Source organism: Moschus berezovskii, chromosome 8, assembly GCF_049115385.1.
Source record: "Moschus berezovskii isolate FMDL1 chromosome 8, NW_MosBer_1.0, whole genome shotgun sequence".
Classification (NCBI taxonomy): Eukaryota; Metazoa; Chordata; class Mammalia; order Artiodactyla; family Moschidae; genus Moschus; species Moschus berezovskii.
The window spans coordinates 111,295,910-111,319,899 of record NC_142467.1 but is presented as its reverse complement, the minus strand read 5'-3'; the positions used below and the strand labels follow the sequence as shown (position 1 = coordinate 111,319,899).

The following is a 23,990-nucleotide window of genomic DNA, read 5'->3' as shown; positions in this document are numbered from 1 at the left end:
TGACATGGAGATGCAGGCCCCTGGTCTCCTGCAGAGAGGGGCCGGGCGCCCTTCCGAGCGCCCTGGGGTATTCACCTGCACCAGGCTGCTATCTGGGATAGCCCATTCATGCCTCACTGTTCACGTTTGCCCCAGGAGGAAATTGAACCTCCAAAAAATTCACCTTGCTCAAGATTACATGGTAGAAGTGATCAACCTAAAATTCAAACTCAGGTAAAAAAAAAACTTTGCTTTTTTCTGTTACCACAAAAAGTCTGTGCGGGAGGATTTGGGCACACCAGAACTGCAGGGTAAAGTCTCCACACAGTTTCCCCTGCTACTCCTCAATCTTCTGAGGTGAGGTGAGATCCTGCAGGAGATAAGCACAGAAAGCCCTGCGTTTTTTATATCAATGACTGCCTTTTTTGCCCACTGGAGCAAAAAACATGTGGCTTGAGAGAAAGCTGATGGAGTAGGGGCAAGACACCAGGACCACAGGGCTATTCAGAGGGCGGAAGGAGGTGTGCAGAGACCCGAGCCTAGAGCTGGCCTTACTCACTGTCCACTTGCTGTTTACGGACTGATGGTCAAGCAAGGTAAACGGGAGACAGTGTCAGAAGTGTGGCAGCATCTATAACTCAGCTCGACTCCCCCTCCTCTCCCTGTGGGAGCAACTGCCTATACCCCACCACCGCCCCCATTTGGAAGAATGATGCCACTAGTGGGAAACAAGTATTATAGGAGGCAGGGAGTTGGGGTGAGGTGCGAGCTACAAGTTGCCAGGTTGCAGGAAGCTTCAGCTCCCACATCATTCCAGTAGAGATTCTGGCACCTGTGAGGGGCCAGGTTCACAGCTTCTCAGGAGCAATAGACTCAATGCTCCGGTGGGGCACCCTTTTGGTACCCCACAGCTATGTCTCTGCTGTCCAGAGTGGGGTGCTCAGCTGTAGCTCCTGAGTGTGCTGGTGAAAGATGCATATTCAACTGTGTCTCCAAGTTTAGTCCTGGAGGAAAGAAAGAAGCTCTTACACTGCTGCTGGCACAAGTCTGCAGCCCCTCTGTGGTCGCTTGGGTACGTACTTCCGCCATCTGTAGCATCCAGGGTGGAGCCGCACTTCTGACAGTGTGTCCCTGATCCAAGTAGTTCTAGGGAAGTTGAGAAATGTTTTCTTCAACACTCTCACCAGTTCAATGACATGGGTTTAACGGTAACTGGAAAAAAAAATGGATCTCTCTAAACATAGAGGGGAAACTCCATTAACACCCCAGTGTGTGTCATTTTGCTTGATAGTTAAGTTGGAGCAACACTTTAGAAGTTATTAATCATCTAGAATTGAGGGATCGGTTAATCAGATAATTAAAATGAAGGTGTAGAATACAATGCCATCATTACAAACTATGACTGTTAGGGAAACCATGGGCTGACTCAAAAGGGCAGGGGACAAGCCAGATTGATACTGACTTGCCCATCACGGTGGGGGCAGGGTGGCTGTGCCCCAGAGCTCAACTGAGGACACAGGCTGTGTGCTGGGCATTGTGCGTGCGCTAGACAGCAGGTAGCCCTCTACCCTGGGCCTGGCCTCTCTGTACCCTCGGTACCACTGACCACTCCAGTGTGTCCATGTGCCTCGTGGGCCTCAGCTCCCTGCTTCCTGGATCATCCTTTCCCTGGCTCCCCTTTCTCCCCTCTGGATGATCCGCTCCCATCACCCTTTCCCTGGCTCCCCTTTCTCCCCTCGGGATGATCCGCTTCCATCACCCTTTCCCTGGCTCCCCTTTCTCCCCTCTGGATGATCCGCTCCCATCACCCTTTCCCTGGCTCCCCTTTCTCCCCTCTGGATGATCCGCTCCCATCACCCTTTCCCTGGCTCCCCTTTCTCCCCTCTGGATGATCCGCTCCCATAGCAGCATGACACTGATTCTGCCTCATGCTTCCCCAGAAAATTAAAGAGATAACCTACATGCACTCAGAAGGCATCCTGGCTGGAGAATTGAAGCATGGCCCCCTGGCGCTGATTGACAAGCAGATGCCTGTCATCATGGTCGTCATGAAGGACCCTTGCTTTGCCAAATGCCAGAACGCCCTTCAGCAGGTCACAGCCCGCCAGGTGAGGGCCCTCCGCCAGGCTGGGTCACTTCTCCCCTGTTCTCTTCCACTCATGCCCACCTCACCCACTGTTGGCCAGCGCCAGCGATGAGTGTCCGTTCCTGCTGGTGAGCGGGTCTGAGCACATACTCCTGGGATCTCGCATGCATGGTGCACATTCAGAAAGGGACTGGCCAGCCTGCAGCCATGCCCATAGAAGCTCCTAGGCGAAGCCCAGTGATCCAGATGACCCGGAGGGGTCCTGGACCCGAGACATGAGACTGAAGGAGGTCTGTTGGAGATCCCTGGGGGCAGTTCTGATATTGGCCACTCAGAGTTAGATTTCACAGGTGAAGGGCTCTGTCCTCAAGACCACCCTCACGTCAGCCACCAACCGCAGTCTTTCGGCTTCCCAGCCCACCCACATTTCTGACCAACTGGATCCAAGTTCAGGAGTTTGCATTAATGAAACCGCCCCCCACTCCCAGTTTCAGTAATCCACTAGAACTTGGAAAACACAGGCTGCTTTCTCTGCCCTGAACAGTCTTCCCACCTTTCTTCAAGCAGTTGGCCTCTCATCATTCAGGTCTCAATACAAATGCCTCCTTTTCAGAGGACTTCTCGAACCTTCCCACTGTCTCCCAATCATGTTACAGGGTTTTACTACCTTGGTGACATTTGTCTGAAATTCACTGCTATTTATTGGTTTGCTTATTGATATTTTTGTTTTCCTACCACTTGACTATGAGCCCCTAGAGTAAGGGGTAGGAACTCTTGCTCTTTGGAAGGCACACTGAGGCCACTCAATAAACGGGTGCTGAATTAATGCAGCAGGAGGGTGCCCCACCATCACAACCATGGAAGCATGGGAACCTTTTTGACAAAAGCCTCCAAACTCTGACCTTTACACAAATCAGATACATCACCTGACCCATAACTCCAGCAAAGACATAAGATCACAATATTATTATTGCGATATGTTGATCTTAGAAACTCTGCTGTGTGATGGATTGCTCCTTTCAGAACTTACCTGCATCACATGATCACATTTCTCTGTCTTAGGGTCGCCCAATTATACTGTGCTCCAAGGACGACACTGAAAGTTCGAAGTTTGCATATAAAACGATCGAGCTGCCCCACACCGTGGACTGCCTGCAGGGCATCCTGAGCGTGATCCCACTGCAGCTCCTCTCCTTCCACCTGGCTGTACTCCGAGGATATGACGTACGTCTAAAAACTGTACTTCATCCAGCAAAGGGGAGAGACATAATCCCAGAGTTCCATTTGGTTCTTAAATACGTATTGGGTATAAATATTCATAAGGGAAATATTTTCATTTAAAATAATTTTTTAAAGTAACTTATACCCCCTGAAACCAATGACAGGAACTGCAAGATGTGTAAAGACCATATTAAACCGTAAGCTCCTTACCCAGAGGCAATTTGATAAGCAAATTTAATATTTTAGTTTGGTCTTTTCCTTGTGCCTATAAATTTTTTAAGATTTTTTGAGATAATATCAAGGATGAAATTTCACAACTTTCTTTTTAATACATTACAAGTGTATACAATACCTTACAAGTTCTCAGATCTTGAACTTGTAAGCTGCATTTGATTGTTGTACAATATTCCACCACAGTCTTATAACAGATTTTAACAATGACTTAACCAGTCTTCTGTTGTTTAAACTGTTTCTAATCTTTTGGAATATCTGCATAAATAACCATGGTAGTGAATTATCTTTGTGCATATATACATCTTCCTCCCATATTAGAAGGTTTATCCTCAGTCTAGCAAATCATACAACATTTTGGGATTCCTATTTCAATTTCTCTTCCAGAAAAGAACCAATTTATGATCTCACCAGAAAGTGTGTGTGAAGATAGAAGTTTTATTACAATTTTATTTTGAGGAGCTTTAAAAAATACATATCAACACCAAAAACAACATAACAAACATCCAGTGGAACATACATCATCCATCATTGACAATAGCTAACATTTTGTTATATTTGCTTCTTCTCTTCTTTAATATTATTGTAAACTAAATAAAACCCTGTAGCTAAAGTTGAAGCCCACTGTATCAACCATCCTCAGTCACATTTCCTTCCCAGGCCCACCCTTAACCAATATTGTAGTGTGTCTACTTCCAAGAAAAGTGAATTTTTAACAGTATACATTGAGCCAGCTGTTCTAATAGCATGAATCATATCCTTTTAATAGTGTTAACACTGCAAGACACATATTCAGTTCAGTTCAGTTCAGTTCAGTCACTCAGTCGTGTCCGACTCTTTGCGACCCCATGAATCACAGCACGCCAGGCCTCCCTGTCCATCACCAACTCCCGGAGTTCACACAAACTCATGTCCATCGAGTTGGTGATGCCATCCAGCCATCTCATTCTCTGTCATCCCCGTCTCCTCCTGCCCCCAATCCCTCCCAGCATCAGAGTCTTTTCCAGTGAGTCAACTCGTTGCATGAGGTGGCCAAAGTATTGGAGTTTCAGTTTTAGCATCAGTCCTTCCAGTGAATACCCAGGATTGATCTCCTCTAGAATGAACTGGTTGGATGACACATATTAGGTGCACCATTAACATTTACTGCATAAACATAATTGTTTCTAGAATAAGAAATTCCTTCCAAGATGCAGGTCTCAAGGAACTCATGGTTGGACGTGCCCAGGAATAGTCATTTTCCTATTGTACTTTTAGAGCTGGCTTTACAACACAGTGTGCTGCTGAGATCTGTGGGTCTAAGAAGCTACCTTCTGTCATTTTAGGTTGACTTCCCCAGAAATCTGGCCAAGTCTGTAACCGTGGAATGAGAACCGAGAGGAGACCACTACCACCTTCAAGACCTGTCCCAGTGAAACCAAGTGGGAAGAAAAGCTGGCATTCGGCGTGTTCTCAGTAGATCCCGATAGAGCTTGACAGCTTTGATGTGCCTTGTACCCAAGTGCTTTGCTTACAGCAGGTAGTGTTTTCTCTGTGTCCTGAAGTCACCAGAGGAGAAGGGAATCATTGTTTACACATGGGGATCTGAGCAGACTCTTCCAATACCGTGCAATAGAGATACAGCTCTCTTCAGAGTAACTGTGAACCTTTTTTAACCAACACTAGTTAAAGACAAAGTATTTATAATGACAGTTGTATAGCTTTTAAGTTATTTTTCTAGTATGTGGCTTTCTGTAGCCAATGGTGCCCTCAGGCTACCCAGTGCGCCCAGTCCCCTGGCAGGGAATGTACATCTCAGATTTGAGTGCCAGGCTTGCCCCTCTGGACTCCTTTTTCCTTTCCCATCCTCTCTTGGCTGCTGCTGAGTCCTGTCCTCTGACATCGGGAAAGCCCCCTCCCACCATCTTCCTATGCCTCCCATCAGTTCAGTTCAGTTCAGTCGCTCAGTCGTGTCCGACTCTTTGCGACCCCATGAATCACAGCACGCCAGGCCTCCCTGTTCATCAACAACTCCCGGAGTTCACTCAAACTCATGTCCATCGAGTCGGTGATGCCATCCATAGGTCCTATCAAATCTCGGCTCCTTTCAACACTGTCTTCTCATCTAAATCTCTCCGACTCTCCAACTTCTCTTTCATCTCATCATGGTTCTTTTTAAGCCCAGGCAGCATTTTGGTCCCTGCTCCTGCCCATAGTAAAAACAGCCTGAAAAATCCCATGCAAGAGAATAGTTTCAAATGGGCTACCTTGCCCTCTATTTAAAAGCATGCACAATCAAAGTACTATGCAATTTTAAGACAATAAATAACAGTAAAATTGTGTGTGTGTGTGATTTTTGTTACTCTTGTTCTTTTTGTGTACATATTTTTTGAGGGTTCCTCAAAACAAACTGAGCAGTAACTCATGGGGGCAGCCCTGTTTCTTGGTAGCCACTGGCACTGTCCCCATACCCATGACCTGTGTGCTTCTCGGAGGAAAATGAGTTCTGTGTTAACAGGGTGGAACAAAACGCAGGAGATTTAGAACTCTGGAGTGAGAATCCCCTCGACAGATGCTGGAGGAGGCTGGGCCACAAGATGCTGCTGGAGATGGGTGCCCAGAGCCTGCACACAGCACACAGAGGTGAAACTCAGATTTGTACTCTTTTCCCCAGTGATCCTATAAAGTCACCAATTTTATTAACAGAATCAGGCAGGAAGGTAGAAAGCCACAGAGCCAGCTCTGGAGTTGGAATTTGGCTCCCTATCAAAGTGCTACCCCAGACAGCGCGAATGGTGCCTTCATGGCGACTCACTGACACGTGGGGCTCTCAAGTACCAGCAGACCTTAGTTCTGGATTACCTGTGGGCTGTCCAGTGACTTTTCCTTCCCTTTCTAGGCTCTCCCCTGAATAATGGGGGTTGGAAACCTGAGGACTACATTTCCAGCTAAATTCCACCAGTGAGAAGCACTCCTGGGAGATTTGAAAGTTTAGAAATTGTATTATTCATTGAGAAATTCGTATCAGTTATTTCTGCTCTGGCAGAAGTAGATAGGGGGGGTCCTACGGTGGCCCTTAGCACCAGTACACCCACTGTGGCAATGCTCCCTAAAGCTCACCCATCACTCAGTGCTCCACACTGGGTGGCCACCAATAGAGGCTTCCTGGGGCTCCCACTTCTGAAGAGTTGGCGGGAACCCAAGGGCCCCTGATGGCATTCTCAGACCTCCCTTCTGCCCTTCTTACAAACAAACAAGGTTGTAAGTTCTGCTGGAAATGCCTGCTCTGGTTTCCGTCCTTCTGACCAAACAATGACCAGTAAGACTTTTGAGGTTAGGAGACTACAAACTAGCCAGAACATCTTTATGTAAACAACAACCAGAAAAATGTATTTCATCCTTCACTCCTGAGGTGATGACCACCCTCACTTCCATACTGACTGACCCCTTGCTTTCCTTTATAGTTCTGTTTATCACATTCACACGATAATACTCACACAAAATTACTACCTAGTCTTGAAATCAGAGGACAAGCACACACCAGCCATGTAGGGAGAAAGCAGCACTGCCCGCACTGGGCAGAGGCTCCCAGAGGGCGGTCTTGGGTCATGGTCTACTTCCATCTCTCCGGGAGGTGACAAAGCCCTTTCTGGGGGAACTTGCAAGCAAAACCATGAGTGAGTTTGAGAAACGGGGCTCTCCACAGTCTGGTGCCTAGCAAGACTGAGGTGTCAACCAGGTGCTGGACACACAGCAGAAGCCTGGTCAGTGAGAGTGGGCTGCTCTGTCTTTTCTATTTCTGAGCCCACCGTGGTCTACTTCCTGCTCTTGGGGAAAAGCTGAAAACCTCTGTGAGTAGAATGTGTCCTCAGCACAGCCTAAGAGGAGAGACCCTCATTACACACGGTCAAGACAAGTCAAGTACTGATGAGAATCTGGGCCAGTTCTCCTGAGCATTCTGTCCTCAAGTAAAGAAGGTGACCTGATGGAAATGGGGGTCTTGGTGATGACAGTCCATGTGGTTCAGCTGCCCTGCCCATCACTCTGGGGTCACCTATCACCTTCCTCCAGGAAGTCCCGCCTCATCGCTCATCTCTCCTGCTTCCCGTCTCTTATAGTCTTCTTTTGAATTTCCTTTTTTGTTCTGGTGGAGCACATCCTTCTTGAGTAAAGATGCTGGGAGGTAAATGTTTTGAGGCCTAGCATGTCTAGAAATGACTTTATTACTCATATTTGATTGAAGGTTTAGCTAGCTGTAGAATTCTATGTCAGATAAAAATGTTTCTTTCAGAGTCATAAAGGCAGTGGTCCCTCACCTTGTCCTCAGTATCGCAGCTGAGTCCGAAGTCACTGGTATGCCTGTGTCAGTGACCTTCTCTCCTTCCTTTTGTTCCCTGTGTTTTCAGATATCACAACAAGGTGCCTGGGATCTCTTTTCACTTAGTGTTGATTTCAGTCTGGTTGCTCATAACTGTCAGGTCTGCATGTTTTCTTGAGTGACTTTTTGTAGACTTCATTTTGCTTCTTTAGCCTTTCTGTTATTCAGAGATGAAGCTGCTGGAGCATATATCTCAGGGGTAGAGCTTTTGACTACAGAGGTCAAGCTACTAGAATGACCTGTAATTTCTTATCCTTTCTATTATTTATCTTATCTTTTTGTGCTACTAATTGGGAGCTTTCTTCAGTTTTCTCTCCCAACCTGCTACCAAGATTTTTCATTTCTTCCAAATGATTTAATTTCCAAGAGCTCTTTTTTTTTTAGCTCTGAAATGTTTAACTAAAGCCCATGATATACTCATATGTCCATAATTTGTCTCTAATTCCCTTTTCCTATTCAGGGACACCACACGTCTCCTTTTGGCTATGACAGTCTCTCAGACCTCCCTTGTTTGTGATTCCTTTGACAGTTTTGAGGACTATGGTGGGTATTTTGTAGAATGTTCTACACTTGGATTTGTCTGATGCTGTTCTCATGGTTAGACTGGTGCTCTGTGTTTTGGAGAGGAAGACCTCAGAAGTAAAATGCTATTCTCATCATTTCATATCAAGGGTACATACTATCACCATGTCTTATCACTGTTATGTTAAACATGGTCACCTGACTGAGGCAGTGTTTTTCAGATTCTCTATTCCCCAGGGCTTTCTGGGGAATCCGCTTTCCATACTGAACTCTTTAGAAGGAAGCCACAGTGCCTACCCCACACTTAAAGAGTAGGGAGTTATGCTTCACCTCCATAGAAGGGACGTATCCATATAAATTATTTGGAATTCAGTACAGATTTGTCTGTTCTTCCCCACTTTTTTGTTGTTACATCATCTATTTCTATGAAACTCATGGATATTTATTTTCATACTTTGAGTCACAACCTAGAACTAGGTTACTTATTGTTCAAATTTTCCAGCGATGGCTACTGGGAGCTCCTTCAGTTGGCTCCTGTGGCACGCCCCCTTGTTTATGGATGTACTTTGGAAGCACTTCCTTTCCTTCCTACAGCCTGCTCTAGGCTCATCTTGGATATTCCCAGCCCCTGCCCTAGAATCAGCCATTGCTCTAAGGACCCCTGGTTTCCTTTATTTGAGAATGGCATTAGAAACAAGATCTAGGCACCGGGTGTGCTACTCCTGGGGTGTCATCACTTCTAAGCCATGTCAGCTGACAGCACAAGACATAGTTTGTGTGCTGAATTTTAATGGTGGTTCTTGTTTCAAGGCATGGAGAAGGCAATGGCAACACACTCCAGTGTTCTCACCTAAAAAATCCCATGGACGGAGGAGCCTGGTAGGCTGCAGTCCATGGGGTCTTGAAGAGTCAGACACGACTGAGCAACTTCACTTTCACTTTTCACTTTCATGCATTGGAGAAGGAAATGGCAACCGACTCCAGTGTTCTTGCCCGGAGAATCCCAGGGATGGGGGACCCTGGTGGGCTGCCACCTATGGGGTCGCACAGAGTCGGACACAACTGAAGCGACTTAGCAGCTTGTTTCAAGGATGCAATATTTTTTCATATCCTCTGAAACCTGCAAAGTTTTTTTTTTTTTTCTGTCAGCATTTCCTTCTCTACATAGCCCGTTTTTCTCTTGATTTGTCTCAGTTTTCTTTGCCGTGTGACCTTGGGCTGTTTGGTCAGATTCAAGGTGGGTGGAACAGTCCTGGGCATACAGTGGCACTTCTTTTGATGCCAGGATTCACCGCTGGTCAGTGTGGTAGGGGCCCTGTGGGCGGATGGAGGGTCAGCCCTTTCCTTTAGGCTTCAGGGCTGGGCAGACTTGCAGGAAAGTTCTCCAGTCCTCTGCCTTTGAGCAAGGGTCCAGCAACTGGGAAACACCTGGAAGAGGAGGGCTGAGGATCACCGCATTCAGTCACGGGGCCATGCGCTCCCCATTCTCTACAGCTCCCATACTGTCAGCTCTGCCCCCAGCTCAGACACCCTGTTCCTTATCACTGGAGAGTGAAATCCAGACCTCTGCCTTTCCCAACTGTTTTCTACCCTGTCCCTTTCCATGTCCTCACATGAGACTGACCAGCACAGGGGTGGGAGCCCTGAAGGGCAAGCTATCAGAGTCCTCCTATGGGGGGTTTTCAAACTTGATTTGAGGCAGAGGGCTGTCGCCCTTGGCTGGTGGAGAGCAGAAGGTGACATGGGAAGAAGGAAGCTGACACAGAGGCCTGCGATGGGACAGAAAGCCTTCCTCTGGCTGCCAAGGCCTCACCCTAGCTCTCAGGGCTGCAGCAGTGAGACCAGCCTTACCCCTGCAAGCCCTCAGGTGCGACGGTGCAGGAGACGCCCCGCATTGTCCCCGCTGGTTTAAGTGCAGTTGACTTTCTATAACACACTGAGATAATGCTGACCTGAACCCTCTGGCACATCTCTGGTCCTGGTAAGGGCTGGGGAGAAGACAGAGGAGGGCTTGGGGGAGTGGAGGGAGAGCAGGCCATGTAGGGGGAGGCTGAAAGCCCGCTCCACATGGAACCGAGGCTCAGATAAGCTAATCCCTTGCCCAAAGGACCATAACTGAAGTGGAGAGCCTGACCGGAACCCAGGCGAAGAGGCCCACGTAGGATGGAGAAGTGGGCAGTGTCTGCAGCATCCAGGGCAGGGAAGGGCAGCCAGAAACAGATTCTAAAGGGCCTCCTCATGAGCAGGCCAAGGGCAGAAGTCCCCAGTCAAAAACCAAGCCAGGTTTTCCTCTCTGACTACTCCTCCTCTCTCACCTCTACAGCCTATCTCCAAGACCCAACAATTCCACCTCTTAAAGTTTTTTCCTTTACATTAAGTTTGCTTTGTATAATTTACACACATTAAGTCATCTTTTCTTAGGTGCACAGTTCTGAGTTTTGATACATATACAGTCATATGCCTGTGTGCTAAGTCGCTTTAGTCATGTCTGACTCTGCAACCCCATGGACTGTAGCCCACGAGTCTCTGTCTGTCTCCAGGCAAGAATACTGAGTGGGTTGCCATTCCCTTCTCCAGGGGATCTTCTCGACCAGGGATTGAACCCACGTCACAGTCATATAAGGGCCACCATAATTAAGATACAGAGTATACCCAACATCCCCAAAAGAAAGCTGACTGTGGGAGAATTGATGCTTTTGAACTTGGTGTTGAAGAAGACTCTTGAGAGTCCTGTGGATTGCAAGGAGATCCAACCAGTCCATCCTAAAGGAGATCAGTCCTGAATATTCATTGGAAGGACTGATGCTGAAGCTCCAATACTTTGGCCACCTGATGCAAAGAACTGACTCACTGGAAAAGACCCTGATGCTGGGAAAGATTGAGGGCAGGAGGAGAAGGGGATGACAGAGGATGAGATGGTTGGATGGTATCACTGACTCGACACATATGAGTTTGAGCAGGCTCTGGGAGCTGGTGATGGACAGGGAAACCTGGCGTGCTGCAGTCCATGGGGTCGCAAAGAGTTAGACAGAGCTGAGCAACTGAACTGAGCTGAACTGATCATCCCAAAAAATTCACTTGCGGCTCCTGGTAATTGTCTCCCCCCGCCCTCTACCTTAACCTCTGGCAACCACTAATATCACTTTGCTTTTCCCAGAAGGTCATATATATGGAATCATATGTGGTCTTATGTTTGGTTTCTTTCACTTACTGTTTTTAGTAGTTTTCCTTGTTGTGCACTTGCCATCAGGCCAGCTGTCAGGCAATATCCTACTGCACGGATATACCACAGTTCCTTTCCATTCACTGAATTATGGACACATGGGTTGTTCCTAGTTTTTGACTGTTTTGAATAAACCTGCTATGAACATTCTTTATGTGAACATGCTTTTATTTCTCTTGGGTATATATTCAGTGATGGGATTGCTGGGCGATATGACAGGTATATGTTTAATGTTATCAGAAACTATCAAATTGTTTTCCAAAGTGGATAAACCAGTTTGCTTTTCCACCAGCAGTGTATGACAGTTCCACATAATTGCCAACACTCGCTATTGTCTTTTTTAATACAGCCATCCTATTGGGGTGTGTAGCGGGGTGTGTACTGATAGTGGGTTGTAAATTAATTTGTATTTTCTTAAAGTTTTGAAACAGTTTTAAACTCAGTTCCTTCCTCTTGACACCTGCTGCCTTGGCCCCAGGTCAGCTGTCATCTTCTCTTACAAGGGCTGTAGCAATAGCTCTTTAATTGGTCTTGTGATCTTAAGTCCCTCATCCCTGAAACTTCATGTGCCTTAATGATCTTTCCAAAACAAACATCCCATCACATTGCTCACTTCCTTTCTTAATGCTCCACAACAGCTGCCCATTACCTCCACAGCCAGGTCTCCACCCTGTGATGCCCCAAGGCCCAGTAGGTAAGGGGTGAGTGAAGTCGCAGGCAGGTGTGGGTAATAGGGAGTTAAGACTGTGGTGAACTAGGGGGTCTCACCTAATGGGGCAGATGCCACTCAGTTCCAGTTGAAACTATGGGAATATGAGCCTCACGTTGCCAGAGCTTTAACCATTAGGCAGACAGTGAAACCAACAATTGGAGAGTTTTCAAGGTGAAAGCTCCCAATTTTTAAATGTTGGCAACTAAAAAAACATAGAAACACAGAAAAACTTTCAGGGTTAAACAAGGCATTCTGTGAGCTGAAGCCAGCCTATGGGCCTCCAGTCACCTGTACCAGTCCACCCACCTCAAAGCCCTCATAACTTTGAAGTATCCCTTCTCCATCTCCATCTCCAAGAATAGGTGGTGTGTGGTTCCCTGAATACAGCATGCAGGTCTTCACTTCAGAACCACTGGGTCTGAATGCTCTGTCTGCCTAAAGCACTGGCCCAGCACATTCCTGCCGGCTTTCCATCCTCAGCTGGGGCTTCCTTGTCCAGGAGGCCTTCCTCAACTGCTTTTCCCCACCTGGCAGGCTAAGTCAGCTGTCAGTCATGCCCATATGTTCCCCTCTCCCCCATCCCTACAGTTCTCAACACACTTGTGGCAGGATCTTCTCACTTGTTAGCCTCCACTGGAATTCTGTACACTCTTCCAAGCACAGACCAGCTCCCTGACCCCTGTCCTGTCACTTCAGCTGTGTTCATAAATGTTCACTGTATGTCATAAGCCAGAAAAAAGAAGCACCCTTTCAGAAAGCTCTGCATGAAATGCTCTCTTCTGATGGGGTGAATATGTGTACAGTGATTTTTGGAACTCACTTTGCATGGGGTGATTGCTGCAAAGTCAGGACTGTAGTGTATCTGAGAATGGGTGCTCCTTCCTAATCTGAGAGGCACCTAGGAACGCTCCTTTGTAAACCAACAGTTTTGACAGCCAGACCTCATTAGTTTCCCATAATCCTTGATGGTGGCAATTTTTGTTCCCTATTTTCTGTTGTGCATCCGGAGCAGGTAGCAGTATGGTTGGGTGTGGGCAGGAGCCTATCAGGTGGGCCCTTATCAGTGCAGGCAACACTCAGGAACTACAATTTCAAACAGGGATGGGCCATCCTTAGTTTTAAAAAAACTCGCTCTGGTAGCCAAGATGAGGGTGGCCTAAGGGGAACTCTGTACCTGGATCCCTTCCTCTACACTACCCCTCTTCTGAGGTCCTGGTACCCCCAGCGTGGCCCTGGGTCACAGGTTTGCCAGCCTCCCCAAATTCTGCCACTCTGCTCCGTGCCCCTTAGCTTCCCCATTTGCAGAGTCCTGCTCCTTCCCTCCAGTATGGCCCTTACCCTGGCCACCCGATGAGGACTGTTCCTCCTTTACAGTTCACAAGTTTCCCCATCCCCAAAGTCCCCTCACCCCATCCACTGACCTCGAGATTTTCCCCAATGGGTCCAGCCTTCGTGCCTCACTTCTAGCTTTGCTAATAAAAACACGGATCTGACAACAACTCTCCCGTCATTTCACACCTTCAGACCTGCTGGAACCAGATCCAGAGTCTAGCTGGGGGAAATGCCTCTGAAGAAGGTCACTGCCAACAAATCACAGGTCCTACGTGCCCTCAGCACTGCACTCCCTTCCCTCTATTTATGACTGCCATTCTCCTCTGAGAAGACCCAGGAATGTTCCTTTGTAAAACCACAGCTCCGACAGCCAGACCTCCTGAGTTTCCCATCATCCTTGATGGTGGCAATTTTTGTTCAAGAGGCTTGAACTCTGCTCCAGGCTCACCAGCCAGTCTTCTCCCCTCTGTCACTGACCTGCCTGGGCCAGGGGCCTACACATGGCCAACTCCTCCCATGCCTCTCCTAGGCTTCTGGCAGCAACCCTCAAACTCCTTCACAGTGAGCAAAGGAATCCAAGGTCCGTTCCTCTCGTCTCCACGTCCTCGCCGCCTCCGCCTCCCAGTCCTGGACGCAAGGGCCCGGCTTCCCCTCGCCCTGGCCCTCCCCTCATGGACCTTCTCCGCCTTCCTCCAGGCCGACTCGCCGCTGTCAGTCTGCACCTGCAAGCCCAGCGGCCCGGCTTTCGGTCCCGTCAGTGCCCCTCTCCATCGCCTCCCAGCGCGGTGTTCGGCCGCCGCACCGCGGGCGCCGGCAGAGCTCAGTCAGCGCGCCGAGCCGGGCCTGCGCCAAGGGGACGGGAGCGATCTGCAGCGCGGCCGCCAAGCGCCGCTCCCCGAAGACCTGGTCAACCAGCGCCGGGCTCGGCCCGCCTCCCCCCCGGAGCCGCCCGGCCGTAGCCCCAGCCCCGCGCGCGCGCGATTGGCCGCGCCCGCCCAGCTCTGCGCGCGCTGATTGGCCGGCGCGCGGGTCGGTCAGGCCGGGTGCCGCGGCGGCGGCTGCAGCGGAGGAGAAGCAATCCAGACCGGAAGGGTCCTACGCGCCCCGGCGCCCCTCACACCCTTTGCGGCGGCGGCGGCGGCGGGGCGGAGCGGAGCGCGGCGGGGCGGGGCGGGGCGGCCGGCCGAGCCCGGGGCAGCGGAGCCGCGAGCAGCGAGCGCGCTGCGCCGCCAGTCCGCCCGCCTGCCCTCTCCCTCTGGCGCGGCGGCGGGGAGGCGAGGTGAGCCCGGCGGGCGGGTTAGGCCCAGCGGGGACTCTGGGACCGAGCCTCGCCGGGGAGGGGCGGCGGGAAGGCCGCGAGGCCAGGCTCCGCGGGGACAGGGGGGTGCGGAGCGGGAAGACCGCGTTCTGGGGGGGCTGCGGGGTGCCGGCGACCCCGGGCGCAGCCCCTCGTCCTCCAGGCTGCCGCAGTCACCCCCTTACGCCCGGCTGTCCGCGCCCCAGAGCTGCGGGCTCGCTCCCCGCTCTGGCCCCGGCAGACCTGCTGTAGGGTCTGTGGACGCCCCCCTCCCCCGCCCCGATTGTTGGCACCCAGCTGCCTACCTCCTCCCGGATGCTCAGAGCCTGGGGTCTGATTCCTGCGACCTTGGCGAAGGCACTGATCCTTGCTGTTCCTCTGTTTCCCCCTTGGCAAAGTGGGGGAAATGTCTACCCTTTTGGACAGGGTTGTTGTCAAGCTCTATGAATGTGTGTGGAAGCCCCTGGGCAGGAGCTCGCCCGGTGCACACTTGTGGAAAATTGGGCGGGATACTGCTCCTTGCTCGTTTGAGTGTAGCAGAGTCCGCCCAGAGTCCCCCATCCTCGTGTTCCCCAAGTGCCTTGTCATTGCATACTCAGTGCCCAGCAGTGCCTGAGCGGGCCCTGACCAGCTCACCCCCCACAAGTCCCCCAGCCCGGAGCACTGGTCTCCTTACCTACTCATCTTACTGGCCTTGAACATTCAGCCCTGTTTACCTCAGGACCTTTGCACTTGTATCCAGTGATTGGACTTGCCTCCCGTATCTTTGCACAGCTGACTCCTTCTGGTCCTTCTCCTCACATGTTTCAATTCACAGAATGCTTTCCTTGACCACCTTTTTCCTCCTTTAGTCATTCTGTTTCATTACGTTAATTTTCTTCCCAGTATCTGGTTTGAAACTATTCTGTTGATTTTCCTGTTTATTTTCTGTCTCTCCCATTAGTATTATAGCTTTATGAAAACAGGTAGTTGTCTGATTTGTCCACTGCTTTATCCCCAGTGCTTAGAAAGCACACAGTAAGTATTCAGTAGTGTCAGTTAAGTGAGTAAATGAATGAATGCTTGACCCTGCCAGCCTGTTGCCTCTGCTTTCTCTGTTTAGTGACTTCTGACTAACTTGTGAAACTTATATGCAGGTGGTAGGTTGCTTTAGTTTTGTGAAACATTTTAATGCCCTTGACCCCTTTATTTGGTAACTATCAGAACAAGATGTAATATAAAATCTGACATTTTTATAATGTTTTAGCTCTAACTTCCTTCCTCACATTCAGGGCACATTGACTGAATTCTGCATTATCTAGGTCAGCTTTCTGCTCGGCCCTGGGGACACAAAGGCAGTAGCAGCAGGGTCCCTTCCTCCAGAGAGCCCAAGAGCCCATTAGAGAAAGGAGACATGCAGACAGTGCTCGGACAGCTTGCTGTAGAGGAGGGGCTGTGCTGTGGAAACTTGGAGGAGGTGGTGGTGCTTGGCTGCTGCTGGAGTTGACTTGAATGGTGATGAGAAACTTGTCAGGTCTAGGGGAAGGCAAGAAGTGGGGAAGGGCAGGGTGAAGGAGGAACTTCAGACCAGTCAGTTCAGTTCAGTCGCTCAATCATATGCAACTCTGCTACCCCATGGACTGCAGCACGCCAGGCTTCCTTGTCCATCACCAACTCCCGGGGCTTGCTTAAACTCATGTTCATCAAGTCGGTGATGCCATCCAACCATCTCATCCTCTGTCATCCCCTTCTCCAATATTCAGCCCAATATTGGGGTCAAAAATCAGCCTGTGGAGCCAGGTGTGAGAGATTGGAGTAATGGAGACCCTGGAGAACCAGACGCCACCTACCCAGCAATTTTTAGAAAGAAGTCAGAACTTGAAATTTGTATCTGTACGCCCTTCATTTTTAATTGTTGGCAGTAGCTTATTTTAAAATGTTTTCAGTGCTGTGAGCCAAGCAAAATGCAGACCTCATTCAGTTTTATTTCAGGATTGTTGGACTCCGAACTTCAAGGCAGGTTGTTTAGGAGGGAAGAGTTGCAGTGAGCTAGAAAGGTAGCCCACGACTAGGGGATTCTAGGCCCTATTTGTCCAGGAACTCTCTTTTGTCACTGGAGCCCTGTGATAGCAGCTAGGAAGCCTGCTAGCCTCCACTTTCTACACAGGAGGAGACAGAGGCTCCCGGAGTTTCCGCAGTCTGTTTTGTAGCAAGCAGCTGGAAAGTGAAATTTGAACCCAGGTCTCCCGCAGATCAGCATTCTTTCCTGAGTCCCTTCGCTCTGAGCATTCTCTTTGGCTGTTAATTTGTTCTGGAAGAGTAAAATCCAATCTAGATATCGTTTCCCTCCATTGAACCCCTTTTTTCCCCTTCAAAAGGATCCTACAGGGTTAAAAACAATCCTGTTTTGACATAGTTGTCTCTGAAGAGCGTTAATTTTCCTGAGTTTCTTGAGAATCCACTCCTGAGAACTTACTTTTCAGGATGCCACTTTAAATAATTTGTTGACAGATTAGAATGTGTTTATTTTGCCTTCCTAAATAAATGTTAGAGGGTACACCTCAATTTGTCTATTTGAAATAAAATGTCTTAATTTTCTGGATAGAGAAAAGTGCCAGATGACGCAATTAATAGTGAGTAAACCAATTTATTTCATGATACATGAGGTAAAACAAAACCACATTATTTCCTTAACATTGTTGATTTGGCAGTAGGAGGGCACGGCAGCTCACTCCAGTATTCTTGCCTGAAGAATCCCATGGACAGAGAAGCCTGTCAGGCTTCAGTCCATAGGGTCGCAAAGAGTCGGACACGACTGAAGCAAATAACACACATGCATGCACAGCTGTCTCTGATCTAGTTACACTTGGTTAAGAAGGTGACATTTTGACATAATTTTCTTTAAGAATTATTAAATTTGTGTTTGCCCTTTTGTGATTGTATGAACTGGTTTCAACCACAGTGTTCGTTGTAACTTTATTATGAGAGATTTCAAACATGTAGGAAAGTAAACAGTAGTATCCAGCTTCAACAATCGCTACTACTGGCCAGCCTGGTTCACCCCGACCTCATGCCTACAGCTCTCACACACACCCGCAACACACACTGCACTGTTATTTTCAAGCAAATCCTAACTATCATGTCATTTCACCCATAAATTTTCAGTTTACGTCTGAAAAAATTTTTAAATAAGAATTCTTTCAAACTTGGAAAAGCAGTAATTAGTCATTCGGTAATATCAAATAGCCAGCCAGAACTCAAATTTCCAGTTGTCTCATAAATTTTATAGTCTCTTTAATAGTTTTTTCCTTGGAATCCAGATCCAGATAAGGACCATATATTGTGATTGGTTGATAATGTCTTTTAATCTGTAGATCCCTCTTTATTTCTGTTTTTCTTTTCCTTGTAGTTTATTTGTTGAAGCGATAGTATTTCTGTTATTGGGATTTTACTGATTGTACCTCTGCAATGTAATTTCTTGTGTTTCTCTGTATTTCTTAAAAATTTGTGGTTGGATTTAGACAAGGTTTGGTTGGATCCAGGGAGCCTTCTTAGGGGGGGTGTGCACTTCCTCTAGAGGTGGTCTTGCTTGGCTCACACTGTGATGTTAGCTACTGTTGATACTCAGTGCCTGGACCCTTTGATTCATTAAAAGGCCATATTATTTGGGGGGACAAGTTTGTGTATCTTTTGCACAGCAAGAATTCATTTTTTGTAAAGTACTGTGGGTCTTTTCAGATTTTATATTGGCCTTTGAGTTGCCAGTTAAAATATTTTTAACTGGTGCCTCAAATCCTCTTTGGAAAATGTCGGGGTATAAATTAATAGATATAAAAATAATAAGCGAGAGTAGTCTCAATTTTAGCATAGGAATTCCTTATAGCTGAGGAAATTTACTAGACATTTGAAAGTGGAATTCAGCAAACTTGATTTTCTTTCATTTCATTTGGTTTTTTGGTTCATTTTTTGTTTTTGGATTTTATAAAATATTCTACTCCCTCTTTCTCCTAGCTGATTTTACCTAAGAACCTTTCTTAAGCAGAGACTGCGTACTCTAAAACATTTCAGGAATAATAAAAATAGATTCTAAGGATATATGAATTACAAATGAGGTGGGGTTTTTTTCCCCTCCCTTGTAGCTCAGACGGTAAAGAATCTGCCTGCAGTGCAGGAGATCCCGGTTCAATCCATGGGTCGGGAAGAACCCCTGGAGAAGGGAATGGCAACCCACTCCAGTATTCCTGCCTGGAAAATCCCAAGGACACAGGAACCTGGAAACAACTGAGCAACTAACACTTTCACTTTTTCAAAAGCGAGGTGTTAACGTTAACTCTCTTTATGTTAAATAAATTCTGGCCTGTTTTGAGGTTGTTATTTAAAGTATTTCCATACCTGATTATTTAGCATTAGGAGAATGAACAGTGTGAAAACCACCTGTTAGTGTGTCTTTCCATAGGCCAGCATAGGAAAAACCTGGGGATTTGGTTTAAAAACATATTTTTATTTAGAACAGTTTGTTTAAAAAGCATAGCTCCACTCCCTACAATGATTCTGAGAGAAAGAATAATAATAATTGCCTTTAAAACAACTCTTTTTCCTTAAAATATATATATTTATACATACACATATATTTCTACAGAATTGTAAATAATTAAATTTGTTACACTATTTGAATATTGTGTATCTAAATTGATGCTGCTACTAGTTTGATTTCAGAATATCTAGGCTTAAGGATGCAAACCAGGTAATGAATCCCCTAGCTCTGATTCTGGAATCAAATCTGTTTTTCTAACTCTTAGCTCTCAGAAACATAGCTACTATTATATGTTGTAAAGTGGATGACTTCTAAAAATTTCATGGCACATCATCTACCTGCCACACCCTAGAGTGAAAAGTAAGTTCTGTGCATCGCCTCCTGTCGTACCTCTCATGGAGGTACTCACCAGTATTAACCATGTCATCAGCCTTTGCATTTACCAGGTTTTAGTTCACATTTTCAGAATGCAGATATTTGTTTGTTTGGAACAAGCAGAATGGGTGTGGTGATATCTGTTCTAAGGTCGGCTAAGGTGAATACCTTGGCCTGTGCTGAGCACTGTGCTAGCTGTCCTCTCAGGTTGATTCTGCAGTTATCCCCGTTCTACAAATGAGTATAAGTACTTGCCCAAGTTCACTCACCTAGATAAATGGCAGACCCACTGCCCTCTGACTCCAGAGTTGCCTTACATTTACTGTCCCATTTAGTTTTCCTTTAACAAGTATTTACTGGGCACCCACTGTGTAATTAATAGAGGACTGAGAAATAGAGGAGCTCACAGAGCAGAAGTGGAGATAGACTTGCAAGGCAAACGAATACAGATTGTGATGCTCAAAAAGCAGGGAGTGCCTGGCACGGTTGGAAAGGAAGGCCTACTGGGGAAGACTCGGAGAAAAGCAGGTGCTTGCCCTGGACTTGGGAGGATGAAGGTTGGCCAGGAACACAGAAGGGAGAGGGAAGTCATTTCAGGCAGATAGGACAATTCAGGCACGGAGACCTGAAGGTGTGCAGTAGCTGGAGTCTGGTGCTCCCAGCGGGGGGGTCGGGGGGGTTGATAATGCTTCAGAGTAGGCCAGAGGCCCTACAGAACTCCTTGCTGTCCTCAGGGTTAGAATTTTACTCTTAACACGGTCAGTCACTGTTGAAGGAACTCAAACATAAGAGTAGTATAATCACAAATCCTTTTCAACAAATCTCTTTTAATTCTTATTTTGAAATAATTACAAATCCTAAGAGGTTGCAAAAATAGTACAGAGCGGTCCTGTGCCCCCTTCAGCTGGTTTCCCCCAATGGTTGTGTATTTATATAGCTGTAGTACAATACCAGAACCAGGCAGTTAGTATGGGACAGTGTTTGTATAGTTGATGTCATTTTATTACATATGGAGGTTCATATAACCACCGTCATCGTCATCAAGATACAGAACTATTTCCTCATCCCAAAGATCTTCCTTGTACTACCCCTTCATAAGCACACTGCCCCCCTTCACCCCCACCATCCATAACCCCTGGCAACCACTAATCTGTTCTATATCTCTGTAATTTTTCATTTCAGGGATGTTGTATACATGGATTATGGACCTTTTGAAGTTGGCTTTTATCACTAAAATTTCATAATGCCCTATGAGCAACCCAAGTTGTTGTTGAATATCAGTAATTCAATCATTTTTAGTGATGGGTGGTAGTCCGTCGTATGGGTGGATGTACAGCAGTTTGTTTAACAGTTCACCCACTGAAAGACATCTGGATTTCTTCCAGTTTTGAACTATTACAGATGCAGCTGTTTGAGCATTCGTGTGAAGGTTTTCACATGCACAGATCTTTCTGATGTGGTGTGTGTACCATGGATTGGAGGTATCAGGAATGGAGGCTGGGAGAGCACGTTGGCTGTTGGTGTGTCTTGGGCACAATGAGGCCTTTACTCACAACATTGAGTATCAGGGCTGGAGGTGGGGAGACTGATGACTGCAAGGGGCCAGTGGGAGGAATTCTTGCTAGATCCTGAGGATCCAACTGTGAGTGACATGATAACCAACTACTAGTTGTTATTCTGTGTCACAGTGTATGCCATAACTTAAGAACTGATGTTCAAAAGAGTGGCCCTGAGATGCTGTGAGGTTTTTGGTTATTCAGAGAAGATAAAGTTGTGCTAAGATCCCTGGAGAAGGGAATAGATACCCACTCCAATAGTCTTGCCTGGAGAATTCCATGGACAGAGGAGCCTGGTGGGCTACAGTCTTTGGGGTCTCAAACAGTCAGACACGACTGAGTGACTAACACACACACACGAATACTATTTTTAATAAGAATAAAGTAGGAAAAAAGAACAATTTGATTAAAACTTTTAGCAGCAAGCATTGAAACAAAGAAGGTGATTGTGAAAATCTTCATTTAATCACAGCAGTCAGTTCATTTAAATATTGAATGCCCTGGGTATTCTGAAGCATTAGTGTGATTAAAGGTTTGATTCTGTGGATCACTGCATTATCTTCATCATCAGAAGAAAGTGTCTAGGTGGGTTGAAGCCAACAAGATAAGATGCGAAGGTCTGTGTTATTTTGTCCTGGTCCTAACTAGTCCTTCGACAGTCACATTACTTTCTAAATAAAATTAGAGATATTCCAGTACTACTGGGAAGAACATGGATATTGTAGTCAAATACACCTGAATTCAAATCCAGGCTATGCTACTGTCCAGCTGAGAATCTGGGCAAGTTACTTCCTATCTCCAAGTTGTTTCCTCATTTGCAGGGTGAGGATAGTACCCTGGATCTCACAAGCTGTTTTGGAGAACGTATATAACTGTGTACTGAGCCTTGGCCCACTTGCCTTCCTGTCTCCAGTCTCATCTGTAAGGGGGTCAGAGTGACCATTCTTCAGCTTTTTATTTAAAAGTGTTTAGTTTTTAAAATGTGAAATATGTGCATAGGTAAAAGGAAAAAAAAGTTACAATGTCAGTAATGAAAGTCTCGTTTTCCACTGTTTCTCTGCGCTTACTAGCGTGTTGTCTGTGTCTGTGTATTTTTCTCTACATTGGCATTTACTGCATGTACTCTTCTTTGGCTTGTTTTATTTCCTGATATATCTTAAACATCTTTCCATATCAATGCCTAAAGTCCCTGCATTGTTTTTAATGGCTTTATTATGCTTTTATGCCATAACTCATTCAGTCATTCCAAGGGTACTTTTTAGATTGTTTCTAGTTTTTTGCCTGTTACAAGCAGTGCTGCAAACACCCTTGCACAGTTGTCTTTGCATCCTTGTACATGTATATTTATCAGGTGCATTTATATTAGAATTGTAGTTGCCAGGTCAGGAGTCAAGCAGATTTTTCCTTAGGTATTACCTATTTTACTTACAAATAGTGTTTTATGAATTTATGTAATTCATACTAATTTATACTCACCAGTATATGTGAAAGTACCTGCTTTGTCACAACCAGGTTGTTACTTGCATGCAGGTCTTGCCTCCTCCAGGAAGCCTTCCTCTACATCTGCCTCTCACGCACACGTTCCACTTCTTCTCTCCCTCTGTCCTCTGCCCACCTCTGCTGGACTTGTGCCTTGCGTCTAGTGCATACCCGCAGGACACTTCCTGTGTGGTATAATTATGTGTTGGTGGTTTGCAGGGAAAGAATTGTCTGATTAGTACTCCATGGTTTCCTTGGTGGCTCAGAGAGTAAAGAATCTGCCTGCAATGCTGGAGACCTGGGTTCAATCCCTGGGACGGGAAAATCCCCTGGAAAAAAGAATGATAACCCACTCCAGTATTCTTGAATGGAGAATTACAGGGACAGAGGGGCCTGGCGGGCTACAGTCCATGGGCTGGCAAAGAGTCAGACATGACTGAGCGACGGACACACACATGCATCCCGCATGTTTGGTACACAGGAGGCTGTCAGGAAATATTTGTTGGGAGGACTCAGTGAACAGTAGCTGACATCTCCCCAAGCCTCACAGTGTACGCTCCCCACTGTTGTTTCCCACTTTGAAATGTTATAACTCTGTAAAGCTGTGGTGGAAAGCTGTGCTGTGCTGTGCCCAGTCACTCAGTCGTGTCCAGCTCTTTGCGACCCCGGGGACTGTGGCCCGCCAGGCTTCTCTGTCCATGGGAGTCTCCAGGCAAGAACTCTGGAGTGGGTTGCCATGCCCTCCTCCAGGGGATCTTCCCAACCCAGGGATCAAATCCGTGCCTCTTGCATCCCCTGCATTGGCAGGCAGGGTCTTTACCACTAGTGCCATTTGGGAAGCCCCAGAAAGCTATAGTTAGAGCTAACTTCTCTATTTACAAAAGTTAATCAGAGATTTAATACTGTATTTACAGTACCTGGATTGTTTATATTTAGAATGCTACAGGTAGAGAAAAAAATTTTAAAGCATTTCTTACTCCAGGCTCTAAACAGATTGGAATGTTCCTCCTGCGCAGTGTTTATTCATAGAGTGGGTAGATTTTATTCCAGTATCCTGGAGGGGATACTACAGGAGTCTCCAATCTTGAAGAAATAGAGTTTTCAGTT

General features: G+C 46.9%; 2 protein-coding genes across 8 annotated transcripts in view; both read left to right on the top strand.

Annotated features, from left to right (window-relative positions):
• GFPT2 (glutamine--fructose-6-phosphate transaminase 2) overlaps positions 1–5,836 on the top strand; it is a 43,868-nt gene extending 38,032 nt beyond the window's left edge. Inside the window, exons 17-20 of one of the 4 annotated variants that reach the window (XM_055431238.2) lie at positions 136–213; positions 1,920–2,087; positions 3,128–3,289; positions 4,843–5,836. In XM_055431238.2, coding sequence (XP_055287213.2) covers positions 136–213; positions 1,920–2,087; positions 3,128–3,289; positions 4,843–4,887 — 453 coding nt within the window. In that variant the 3' untranslated portion in view covers positions 4,888–5,836. The other 3 variants (XM_055431239.2, XM_055431241.2, XM_055431242.2) reach the window with 3 other exon arrangements.
• An 8,887-nt stretch (positions 5,837–14,723) lies between these two features.
• The window catches only part of MAPK9 (mitogen-activated protein kinase 9), a 67,480-nt gene continuing 58,213 nt past the window's right edge, over positions 14,724–23,990 (top strand). For 2 of the 4 annotated variants that reach the window (XM_055431245.2, XM_055431243.2), the window contains exon 1: positions 14,726–14,942. The gene's annotated coding sequence lies outside the window, so the exon portion shown is untranslated. Of the gene's footprint in view, positions 14,943–23,990 lie in introns of all 4 variants that reach the window. The other 2 variants (XM_088839281.1, XM_055431244.2) reach the window with 2 other exon arrangements.